Here is a 13,095-nt window from a genome sequence, read left to right on the forward strand (position 1 = left end):
ACTTACTGATCCCAAACACTTGAACGGTAGTGTAAGCATGTGCCAAAAATAAGTATTACAATGATCAACACTGTCATATTCATAACACACTTGACAAAACATTGTCGGAGCTTATATGTTATTTAGGTGTAATCAGAAATATGCATCATAATTCAAATCAGTAATCCAAACAAAAACAATTCTGCATTTCATTGGCTCTGTACTTGTACTCTGCACAATGACAATAAAGTTAAATCTAATCTAATCAAAGGTTCAACTTTCAGGCAGTGGGCACCGAGAATTTTAATTTTGGTGCATCACTGTTTCATTCCATTTTAAATCTACTTCCTTAAATTTCTTAAAATCCTTAAAAACGTCTTGGTTACGTATGGTAACCCTCGTTCCCTGAAGGAGGGAACGGAGACATTGTGTCGAGTGTATGGAACTAGGGGTCGCTCTTGAGAGCCCAAACACCTCTGACATCTTTGAGAAAAGGACAATGAAATTGGGTGTGTAGAATTTGCATAGCTGGCCATGCCCCGGACATCCGGGTATAAATAGGGCAGTGTGGCATCTGCTCACTCGTTCTGTTCTGAGGAGTCGAGAAGCGTCTCAACCCACTCAGAGGCAGTTCGGAGTTGTGGCATGAAGGACACAACTTCTCCGTTCCCTCCATCAGGGAACAAAGGTTACCATACGTAACCGAGACGTTCCCTTTCTGTCGTTCACTCCGACATTGTGACAAGTGTATGACACTAGGGGTCCCTATACTAAATACCACAACTGCGTCACGAGTCCACGGGGGCACAGATTTTGACAAGCTACCTTTCCTCTTCGTAACCTTCCAATGCCCAAGACTTAAGCCCTCACTATCCAACATCCGGGAGAGCCGCCATAGAGGCAGAGGGCCCCTCAGCCAGAGCCTTTTCCCATAGTAATACTCACCATAATATAACAGCTGAAAAGTCTTGGTAGTAACGTTGGGACAGTGACTATTCCCCCTAGGGAAAAAAGGCACTACAGAGATCACATCCTACCCGATGGGGAGGTAACATGTGAAGATCCACCTATGGACTTACAGAGGAAATACCAAATAGGGAAGGTACTGGGGTGGGCTACGCGTAAGGGGAGATCTACCAAGACCCAGAACCTGTCGACAGAATGTCTGTCTAGGGGAACACTGAGCCTCAGGGGCAATACAGTGGAGAATACACAAGAGCCACTACATGTGGAGCACTAACCCAATACAAGAGTTCACTCGAGGGAACCTACCTCGTAATCAGTTCTAATAGCAAGTTCCTCCGTCGAACTTCGCTAAGAAAAAGTGCTTATGTGATGGAAGGGTAGTCCAGAATTCATGAAAGGAACCAGAGCTGGACTGAATAAGCGCATAATTACCCTGGGAGGAGTAGCGCTGGTAGCAAGCTCTACACCCTGCCAGTCTCCTGAGTCAAAGAACTGATGTTCAGAACTCTAGAAGAAACTGGTTCCATTCATAGATTATAAAATCTAGCAAATGTATTAGGTGTAGCCCAACCTGCAGCTCTACAGATATCTACTAGAGAGGCCCCATTCGCCAGGGCTGCTGATGCAGCCATTCCCCTGATAGAGTGAGCCCTCACTCCCAGTGGGCAAGGTAGGCCTCTGGCCTGATAGGCTGTTAGGATCGCATTCACAATCCAGTGGGAGATCCTTTGTCTGAAGACAGCATTCCCCTTCTGCTGTCCTCCAAAGCAGATAAAGAGCTGTTCAGAACGTCTGAAACTCTGAGTGCGATCTAGGTATGTGCGTAGGGCTCGCACTGGGCACAACAGAGACAGGTCGGGGTCCCCTTCTTGGAAGGGGATAGCTTGCAATGTTACCACCTGGTCCCTGAAAGCAGTGGTGGGAACCTTGGGCACATATCCAGGCTGAGGTCTGGAAAACGCGCCACTTCAGGTCGTACAGCCACCTCGTCGAGGGGGCTCTGGCCTGAATAATGGCATTCACCACTGCTGGTGAAAGGTCTCTGAGTTCCTCCTGGTCGCATCCAGGGACCAAAAATGAAGGTTCTATATATCCGGGCGTGGATGCCAAATTGTGCCCGAATTTGACAGGGAGGAACTGATGCCATGATCACGAGCTCCAAGAACCAGGTCCTATTGGGCCAATAAGGGGCCACAAGCAGGAGCTGTTCTCCGTCTTCCCTGACTTTGCACAGTGTCTGTGCAATGAGGCTCACTGGGGGAAATGCATACTTGAGTAGGCCCCTGGGCCAGCTGTGAGCCAGGGCATCCGTACCGAGGGGAGCCTCGGTCAGGGAGTACCACAACTGGCAATGGGTTGATTCCGACGAAGCAAACAGGTCCACCTGTGCCAGGCCGAACCGACTCCAAATCAACTGAACCATTTGGGGGTGAAGCCTCCACTCGCCTCTGAGCGAGACCTGTCACGAGAGGAGATCTGCTACATGATTGAGGTCACCCGGGATATGAGTGGCATGCAGAGACCTGAGTCTGTGCTGGCTCCAAAGTAAGAGATGGCGGCCGAGTTGTGATATGCGATGGTAGCGAACACCACCCTGGTGGTTGATGTATGCAACCGTCGCTGTGTTGTCCGTCCGGATCAAGGGTCGAAACCTCCTCAAGACCAAAAGCACTGTCAACAACTCCGGGCAATTGATATGCCAATGCAGCCGAGGGCCTGCTGGTGAAGTGAATCGCATAGCCGAGCCGAATGGTTCTGAGGAGCCATCGGGACGGATTGGAGAGTCTTAACCAAGCATCCAGATACCCTGCCAACGTCTCAAAGTTGCCACATGTGCCACCGACGGATGAGGGAACAGGAGTTCGCCAGCATGCGTTGTGTTAGATGAGTGATAGACCCTTTGCATCTGAACGAGAGGAGACAGAGTGTCTGTGTCCAAACAGGCTCTGATGCATGGTTTCAGCGTCTGGCCATCGCAAATTGGAGGGCCAAAAACGCTGTGTGTGACCCAGAGAAGAAGGAAATTGCTGTTTTTATTGACCAGGTGGTGGCTATCTGCCAGGTGGCAGACAGCCGAGGAGGAGCCGAATCCACCTCCCATCCCCCAGTCGGAAGTGGATCCAGGCTGGCCAGATGATCCCTCCTCCCTGGGTCACCCATCTCAGGAATGCTTTGAAGCCTTGCGAGGGTTCCTGGTGCACTGATGATGAGCTGGTGGTGCCAGCTTCCTGCAAGTGGTGGGCCGTTGGTCAGGCTTGACTGAGCAATCCTCGCAGGGGGCCGTCCTCCTGAACCACTAAAGTGGGCATCGCCCTCCCCAGAGCCTGCGCCGTGACCTTTGTTGCCTGAAGGGCATAGTCAGTCACCGAGCGCAGTTCCTGCAGTACCTGTGGGTTGGACTATCCTCGTGCAGCTCTTTCAACGTTTTGGCCTGGTAGACCTGCAGGATGGCATAGTCAGTCGCACAGTTCCTGCAGTACCTGTGGGTTGGGACTACCCTCATGCAGCTCTTTCAACGCTTTGGCCTGGTAGACCTGCAGGATGGCCATAGCAGGCAGGGCGGACGCAGCTTGTCCAGAAGCCGCATAAGCCTTCGCCACTAGGGACGAGGAGAACTTACAGACCCTAGATGGGAGTCTCTGGCTGCCCCACAAGATGGTGGCGTTTTGCGGGCAAAGATGCACCGCAATCGCTCTTTCCACCTGGGGAACCTCCATATAACCCCACGCTGGACCCCCATCCTCGCAAGCGGGGCACGAACCATCCACAAGTGCTGCATCAGCGTGAGCACGGCCCAAACACTGAATACAATGCTCATGCCAGTCGTCTTTTGAGACGTGCCAACCGCAACCAGAAACACCCGGACGGAAAGGCATGAAGAAACGCACAATTCCACCGTGAAGCTCTTTCAGAGAAATTGTACTCTTTTTAGAGGAAATTTGATCTTCTAGAAATCCCCGTTGAAGCCCCTAGGGGTACTCTCACAACACTTATCCATGTATGAGTAGGGAGAGACTGCTGACCGTGCCTTAGATCCAACGACGAGGAATCGAGAGGTGAATGAACGCAACTTCTCCGTAAGTGACGCTGCATTTGGCTCCGAAAAACAGAACGAGTGAGCAGATGCCACGCTGGCCTATTTATACCTGGATGTCCGGGGCGTGACCAGCTATGCAAATTCTGCACACCCAATTTTATTGGCCTTTTCTCAAAGATGTCAGAGGTGTTTGGGCTCTCAAGAGCGACCCCTAGTTTCGTACACTCGACACAACGTCGGAGTGAACGACAGAAAGAGAACATAAAATTCTAATTAAATTCTGCATCCTGTTTGCTGCCTCAATTCAAACTGGATGTGAATTCAAAGGCATTCCCAATCACTCTGAATGGTGCACAGCCCAGGTAAACACTGGCACCAAGACAAACACACATAAAAAGGCTTTTTAAGAGCACAAATTGCGCATATATACTCATACTAGGTTGTTTCGGCAGACGGATGACGCATATGTGCACCTCACCGCTACCGCCATGCCGTACGTGTTACTGCAAACATAACAACATTTGAGGCAGATCTGAGGGTAAGAAATGCCCTCCACGCTGCTCCAACTACCGTGAGCTATTTACATGCTCTGAAAGATGAGAAGATAAGCAAGGAAAGTACGACGAAATGGAAAATAAATGTTTCTGAAAAAGCAGTCACACAAAAACAAAGATATACTGTACTGTAACAGCCCCGGTCCCTTCCTGGCCCTGGCAGGCGCAAAGGAATTTCTACAAACTCAGACATGTCATTATAATTCCTCGCTCAAATTACAATTCAGCCTCTTGGACTGCGAGTCCAGAGGAAACTGGAATCTTTATTGCACTTTGGACAGGAGTATGCAAGATTCATTAATGTCAGCGTAAAAAAGAGCAGGTCTAAATATTTTTGTAGGGCTATTGCATAACGTGCAGGGGGAGGGGATATATTTCAACAGCTTCCAGGACTCCTGCAAAATGTTAAACAAAGGAAAGACAGTCTGACTCCAGCAATTAGGCGGCCAATAAGAGTAAGCCATAAACGCCGAGGTCAGGGCTGATGTGCCGATTGGTCAGTGCGGGAGGAATCTGCTTCCTGTGTGAATGAGACTGTGAAAGTAGCAATGAAAACATGTGATGGCGCTGGATGAAAAGGACACCACGGCGCAGCCAGAGTCTCAGACTCTCTCAATCCCCAAGCCTCTTTAAGCAGATCCAAGTGTGTTAGTGTGTGTGTATGTGTGGTCGAGATCTGAGTCTTAGTCAGAACTGCTTCCATCTCGTCAATGACTAAGTTTACATGAGCACAAATAATGCGATTATTTCCAATAATCAGAGTTAAGGACTTAATCGCATTATGATGTTTACATGTCAAGAGTAAAGCTCTTCATTCCTGTTTACATGCAATTTCCATTATTCGCTAAGAACCAGGGTTTTTTTTTTTCATTCACGCCATTATTTGCATATCCCACTGCACAGCACAAATGATGGACTCAGAAAGAGTATGTGTGTTACTGGCCACTGTTTTAATTTATTTACATCTAATGAAAAACACTTGTATGGTTGTATTCCTTGCTCTGACATTTTTGTGTTTTTGTGCATCAATGTACTGCATTCTGTTCATGTCACACAATGTCGACAACATGAACTCTGTTTCCTTGGCTCCCCAGAAATGCGATGCTTTCCTCCTCGCCATCGTTTCTAATCTGCGTATTACTGCAGGTGCATGTCACGTAATTAATGTACGTCACAAGCTCAAGCGCACTTTGGTCAGAGCGGCAATACTGCGATTAAGGTGTTTACATGCCTGTATATTTCAACTTCAGAAAAGCACTGAGAAATGCAGGAAAAGTCAAAAACAGGTCAAGATGGTACGAGCTGACTCAGACATCTGATCAAACTCGGATCCTCTCTACAGAAACCTCTAATCTCCCCCGCAGGAAAGTGTAAGGGCCAGCTCGTTACCCATGATTCTGAGTGTCCACACTGACCTGAGGTCCCATTCTTGCTGGAGAATGTGGAGCAGGTTGACTTTGGGTTGTGAGGTTTGTTCCAGCGCAGTGTTTGTGTGGAGGTGAGGTGATTTTAGCTCTATCTCTCCCTCAACCCCGTCCTCATTCTCACTCATGTGAGGGGACTGAGACGCTTTCAGACCTAAAAACACACATCAGATATTATCATTTTAAAATACTACAGGACTAGTTTTTAGCTTTGAGGAAGTGATATGTCATTTAACTTCTGTCATATACCACCACTAAAGCTTTTCCCGTTGTGCTGTCCGATGCACCTTCATTATGGATTTAAACGTATCCAACTTTCTGTGTAAAAAGTGTTCAAGTGCTGCTGGCTGGCATCTCATTCAATAGCATCTCAATCAATAAGAAGTGGAATCTAATCGTGGAAATGTATGGGATTGGCCACTGTAAAAACAGCATCAGGAAAGATCTTCACAATTCAAGCACTTTTATGTAATAAGGGGTTTATAAAAGCTTTTACTTTTATAAACCCCTTATTACATAAAAGTGCTTTAAAAGTGCTGTTGTGGATTTTTCTTTAAATTTTGATTTCAAAGTCATAATAAAACTTTTTTTCTCTTGTATGGTTATTATTGATACATTTAATGTATCCTAATTAAATAATAACATTCATTTAATTTAATTTATTCTTACTTACCTCAAACTTCTGAATGGTAGTATATCACTGTTTCCACAAAATATGTTTTTAAACTGTTTCAAATTTGTTTTCAACATTGATGATAATCAGAAATGCTTCTTGAGCAGAAAATCAGCATAGGGTGACTTCTGAAGGATCATGTGACACTGAAAACTCGAGATTCTGCTTTGCATCAAAGGAATAAATTGCATTAAAATATATTTGCACAGAAACAGCTATTTTAAATTGTAATGTTTCACAATATTACCATATTTGACTGTATTTTTGATCAAATAAATGCAGCCTTGGTGAGCAGAAGAGACTTCTTTCAATAATATTTAAAACAATCTTAATTATTCCAAACTTTTTTCAAAAGTTTACTTTTGTCTCAAATACAGACTTTCAATCATAAAATATGAATTAGGCATTTTAAAGCTATTATAATCTAAATAAAGAGCAATATAACTTTAAACTATTTCAATATTTAACGAGTGAAAATGATTTACATCAGTTTTCACTCAAACTTCAAGAGTAAAATGTAAAATTTTATGTTACATTAGTGTCAGAGCTTGAGATTAATATTTTACTGAACATAATTTCTGAGCTATAATTTGTCAAATTATGCAAAAAGTGAGCAAATATGATTTAATTGTGTGTATTTAGGATACGTAAAATGCTAGCTATAAAACTGGACAAAATGCCATTTCCGCTATAGAATGAATAGATTTGAGATGTTGTGGAAAGTCAGAAAAAAGAAAAAGAAAACTGAACTCTCTTGTGATCTATGTGTATCAACTGCAGGACATTGGTGTAACCAAATAAATACAATTTCAACTTATTAACTGGACAGAGTCAAACATTGCAGATGATTTTTAGTTACCAGATATGATCTGTCTCTCAACGAATCGCGCCCCAGCACACACATCACGCAAACGCACCTGCTCGTCTTCTTCCGGCGGAGGCTCGTCCGGGTTTGCGTCTCTGCTTGCGTGTCTCCAGACTAAGAAGCTTCCTTTCATATTGGACCACATGGTGCGTGTAGAAGGTCCCCACAACCAGAGATCTATCATCACTCACCCTGTTCCTGTGGAATAAAACACGGCAAAACAGACATGTATAACCTTTTGTGTTTGTTTGCATTCAGAGGTTGAAATTACAGGCACTAACCTCGATCGGGAGATCACAGATCTGAGAAACAAAGAGCAACAGATCATTTTAAACAAATGTGAGTCTGGGAAAGCTATTCTAAAACATTCTAGAGAAAAGCTCACATAAACTTGGCCATATTTGAGTTTAAAGGAACAGTTGATGCAAAAAAAATTTATTTGCTGATAATGTCCCCACCCTCAGGCCATTCAAGATCAGGATGAGTTTGTTTCTTCATCAGGTTTGGAGAAATGTAGCATTGCATCAGTGTCTCAGCAATGGATGCTCTGCAGTGAATGGGTGCCGTCAGAATGAGAGTCCAAACAGCTGATAAACACATCACAATAATCCACAAGTAATCCACACCACTCCAGTCCATCAGTTAACATCTGGAGAAGACAAAAGCTGTGTGATTGTAAAAAATAAAATAAAATACATCAAGACATTTTTAATCCATAATAATAATGCTTCCTCCAGTGAAAAGTCCTTCTGCTGTTGTCTCTCACATCAAATTCCAGCCACATATTTGAGTAGAGCTATTTTGGCTTGTAAAACGGTGCTTGATCTGTGCAGATTTCTCTCCTGATTCACACCAGACCACTTTTTCACTGGAGGAAGTGAAATTAATTTTGGCCAGAAACAATGATTAAAAACGTCTTGATGGATTAGTTTAAGCTTTTGTCTTCTCCAGATGTTAACTGATGGACTGGAGTGCTGTGGATTATTGTGATGTTTTTATCAGCTGTTTGGACTCTCATTCTGACGGCACCCATTCACTGCAGAGCATCCATTGCTGAGACACCGATGCAATGCTATATTTCTCCAAATAAATATCAACAAAAGATTCCTTAAATAGATTAAGATCTTTCCAACCACGGTGGAAAGACTTACCTTCCATGGAAAAGTTTATTAGCCAACATGGCGTTCATAGAGCTCTTGTATTCCAGATAACCACTGAGAGAGAGAGAGAGAGAGAGAGAGAGAGAGACACACATAATTACAGACAGATTAATTATATAAGTCCAAACCAATTCTATGGTAAACAATCAATCCTGTTGGTTTCAGCACAGACTCTTATGCAAACGAGAAAGATACAAGCTGAATGAGAACATGATGCTTCCTGCACTTTTCAATTGTGTAAAAACTGTACTGCTGAAATGAGAAAACAATGTCTGTTAGCTTTCCTCAACAACTGCCCTGCATGTTTATGACAAAACACATGTAACAACAGGTTAGATGCTTTATGGTGACTGCATCGGTCACGCTTGAGCAATATTACTACGCTCTGCCTTCAAGCAGCTAGAATTAGCTGCTGCATCACTGTCTAATGGTGTGACCGCGGTGTGAAATACAAAATTATGAGGTGCTGAATATTAAATGCTGAACATTAAATGACTGCACAATTTTTCCAGACCGAGCTCAAACAAGCATTTGAAAAGCTTTAGCTATTTTCCTGTGTCAATAACAATATATTTTTGGTGAAGTAAATGTTTATTTAAGTCATGAATGTCTCTTTCAGTCAAGCTGTTATAACACTATCCCGTTATGGGACAGCGCCTGCTTCCGAGCGCATATTCAACATATCTTTAGGCAATGAGAATGAAATGTTCACACAGGGATGGAGTAGTTATTAAGCAAGCACTTGATAAAAATCATTAAAAAAATAAAAATAAAAACATTCAAAAACCTGGTTTACAACCTACAGAAAATATTACAGAAACCTGCTCGAGTAATCTCAGCATTCATGTTTGCTTCAATCATTTTCAGCAGAATAATATGAATTGAATACATGTAAGTGTTCACATCATTATTACTCTGAAGTGCATTCATGCTTTTTAATTATGTGGACCCACTATTAAGTGTCTTTAACTACTACATTTAATTTAACAACTTACATTTAAATGAATCATGCACTTATTGTGTATATATGTTTTACATTGTACTTATATTTAAAAGTACCTTCCTGTACTATACATTACATCTGTAATTCATTTCTGTAGTTACATCCATAATTACACTGTTGATGCTACCTCTACCCCTTAACCCTAACCTAAACTTAACCACAGCACCAACCTTACCCATGTATCGGCAAAAGTGTTTTATAATTCAACAATTATTATTATGTATTATGTTTTGATGTAAGTAAATAGTAAAGACATAAAAAAGACATATAATCTGGGTCCAATTCATTAATAAAGTGATAAAAGAATGGTCTGCTTCAAACATTACTGCTTCAAGTGTTATTTGAATTATTTGAAAATTATTTCCTGTAACTTCTAATAGACCAGCCCTTTTTACGATGTCTTTTTACTACAAAAATAGTTTCTATTAGCTTTGTTCCAGCGCAATTCAAACAGATACATACATAAACAACAAAGGAGTTTGATTTATTTATAATTTTTTTTTTTAATTAAATAAAATTCAAGGGTATCAATAATTTCGGCCACATCTATAGATCAGGGTTATTTTAGTATTACTTATAAACTATTATACTTTTAAGTAATATTTGGAATATTTTGGCCTGTTGACAACAAGAATGAAAAACTGTAACGATAACTATATTAGCATCCACTCCTTCACACAATAATGTTTTGTTTATTATAAGCACACGCTGCAGTTTTGTCGTCTGCCGCTTTAAATGCTCGAGCTCATTAAAGTATGTCTGTCAATGTTTTTAATGTTCATCAGCTAAGAAAAAAAAAGGAATAATTCTGAGAGTGATTCCAAAAATATCTTTCCTCTGTGCTTATGGTATACTTGGTGTTTTTTTGTTTAGAAAGATTTTAAAAAATATATCTTTATTGTTATTGTTATCATCCTTGGTGTGAATGGGCCTTTAAGTTTTATTTGAATATTTTCAGTTTTAATTTAAAATTTAAGTTTATTTTTTATGTTTTTGTCGTTTTATTAGGTTTTTAAATATATATTATATTCAGGTTTCATTTATTTATTTTTACTCAGTTTTAGTTATTTTTTTAATTTTTAATTTTTAATTTTTAAACTTTAGTTAGTTGCCAAGGCAACTTTTCTAATTTCCCTTTAAAGTTTTCATCTAATATTAATATTTTATTTGAATAGTCCTAGTTTTATCTAGCAATAATAACCCTGCTGTAGATCTGAATGACCTGCTTTAATCCATATTTTACATGCACAATGTAAGTTTATTTTTTATGTTTTTGTCGTTTTATTAGGTTTTTAAATATATATTATATTCAGGTTTCATTTATTTATTTTTACTCAGTTTTAGTTATTTTTTAAATTTCCAATTTTAATGCTTTAGTTAGTTGCCAAGGCAACTTTTCTAATTTCCCTTTAAAGTTTTCATCTAATATTAATATTTTATTTGAATAGTCCTAGTTTTATCTAGCAATAATAACCCTGCTGTAGATCTGAATGACCTGCTTTAATCCATATTTTACATGCACAATCTTCTTAGCCTGTTGTTCAGTAATGATACCCACTCGTGCTTGCAGAGGGTAACCCGTCTGTATTCAGAGGCAGAGCACACAAGAGCACATGCATGACTGATGGAAATGATGGACGCATGACTTGGCATTGCTGGCATCTCATTTTCATTGCCCATCAAACATACTCATGAATAAGGCAGAAAGAAGAAAGACTGGGGCTGGCACTGATTGCTCTGGTCTAAGCACATCTGGTTTTGGGGGGTATTTGATCTAACAGAGGGTGATCCCTGTAACCTGTTCACAGATGTTTCATATCAAAAGTAAGTGGTGTAATACTGCACCTGAACATTATTATTTTATTCTAGTCTTCAATTGTGTTTATGTTAGCATCCTTACTACGCTAAAAATGGTGCAGGATTTACTTTGAAACAACTTTCCCTCAAAAATAGCATTTTACAAAGCATTTGTATCACTTATAAAGAAACAGCAACATTACATTTTGAATCAGAAAGACTGAACTAGTATTCTTTTTTTTTTTTTTTAAACGTCAAACGTACTCTAATAAACTCCAAAAACAGTGTAGAGCATTATTAGAGTCACTGGTTATTTTAGCCTTTAAGTTTATTTCTCAAATAAAATCAGTGAATGACGTTGAACAAACCATCTTAGATCATCTTTGTCTCTTAAAGCAGTCATGAACTGAGAAATCAAATTCACTTGATCTTCATAACAGGTCAATGTACTATAAAAACCCTCCTGTATGTTTCAGAATTCAAAACTTTCTCATTAGTTCAAAAACAGCTTTTATTGAATCCAAGCTAAGAAAACGATTAGTTTTGGAATCTGTCACATTATGACGTCATAGTGCGACGAAAGACCACCTCTGCAGGAGAAACACTTGCTAACTTTTCTCTGAGATCAACAAACTTGTTAAACCATCGTCCATAGCTATTAATAGCTCTGTTGATCTTCGTGAATGCTTTCAGTCTTTTTTCCTACGTAAAATTGATAACATTTACCAAGATTTTTCTCCATCTGTCTCTCCCCACCTTTCTCCATGTCTGATAGGTCACCCACTCAACACTTTCTTACCCACAAATTTATCTGCAGTCGAACAACTGATTATCAAATCTAACTCTGCCTCCAGCACACTTGATCCTATTACAACATACTTACTCAAAACCCTGTTGCCTTCACTTATCCAACCTATTACTCATATTATAAACAGATCCCTTGCCACTAATTATGTTCATCAAGACCTAAAAGTAGCTGCCATCACCCCAATCCTTAAGAAACCTGGTCTTGATAACACAGATCTGAACAATTTTAGACCAATATCAAACCTCCCATTTGTTGCTAAAATACTTGAGAAGGTAGTTGCAGCACAAACTGCAGTCTCATTTAGAGAAACATAATCTTTATGAGCAGTTTCAATCTGGTTTCCATCCCTCTCACAGCACAGAAACAGCACTTTTAAAAGTGGTTAATGATCTCCTTCTGGTTTCTGATTCAGGTGCCCACAGTATCCTGGTTCTCCTTGATCTGAGTGCAGTCTTTGATACAGTTTGCCACTCTGTTCTTCTTTCTCGACTATCTGCTATAGGTATCACTGGTGCTGCTCTTCAGTGGCTAACTTCATATTTATCAGACAGACAGCAATTCGTTAGGATAAATAAGAATAGATCTCACACTGTCACTATTTCACGTGGTGTCCCCCAAGGTTCTGTACTTGGTCCACTTGTATTTCTTATTTACGTGCTGCCACTGGGTCAGATCATCAGATGTCATGGTCTCAATTTTCATATATTAATATGATATGAGATATTCAAATCTATTTTACGGTTCAACCCAACTCAGTTTGTTCACCACTTTCTATTGTTTCCTGTCTTCAAGAACGTAAAACCTGGATGTCAGATAACTTTTTGCAACT

General features: G+C 40.8%; 1 protein-coding gene across 2 annotated transcripts in view; it reads right to left on the reverse strand.

Annotated features, from left to right (window-relative positions):
• ttll5 (tubulin tyrosine ligase-like family, member 5) overlaps positions 1 to 13,095 on the reverse strand; it is a 104,647-nt gene that overhangs the window by 46,062 nt on the left and 45,490 nt on the right. For both annotated transcript variants that reach the window (XM_016237411.1, XM_016237409.1), the window contains exons 17-20: positions 8,650 to 8,712; positions 7,780 to 7,800; positions 7,551 to 7,696; positions 5,952 to 6,114 (exon numbers count right to left, since the gene is read on the reverse strand). In XM_016237411.1, coding sequence (XP_016092897.1) covers positions 5,952 to 6,114; positions 7,551 to 7,696; positions 7,780 to 7,800; positions 8,650 to 8,712 — 393 coding nt within the window. The remainder of the gene's footprint in view (positions 1 to 5,951; positions 6,115 to 7,550; positions 7,697 to 7,779; positions 7,801 to 8,649; positions 8,713 to 13,095) is intronic.

The sequence above is a fragment of the Sinocyclocheilus grahami genome, unplaced genomic scaffold (genome assembly GCF_001515645.1).
Source record: "Sinocyclocheilus grahami isolate Dianchi unplaced genomic scaffold, SAMN03320097.WGS_v1.1 scaffold513.1, whole genome shotgun sequence".
Lineage (NCBI taxonomy): Eukaryota > Metazoa > Chordata > Actinopteri > Cypriniformes > Cyprinidae > Sinocyclocheilus > Sinocyclocheilus grahami.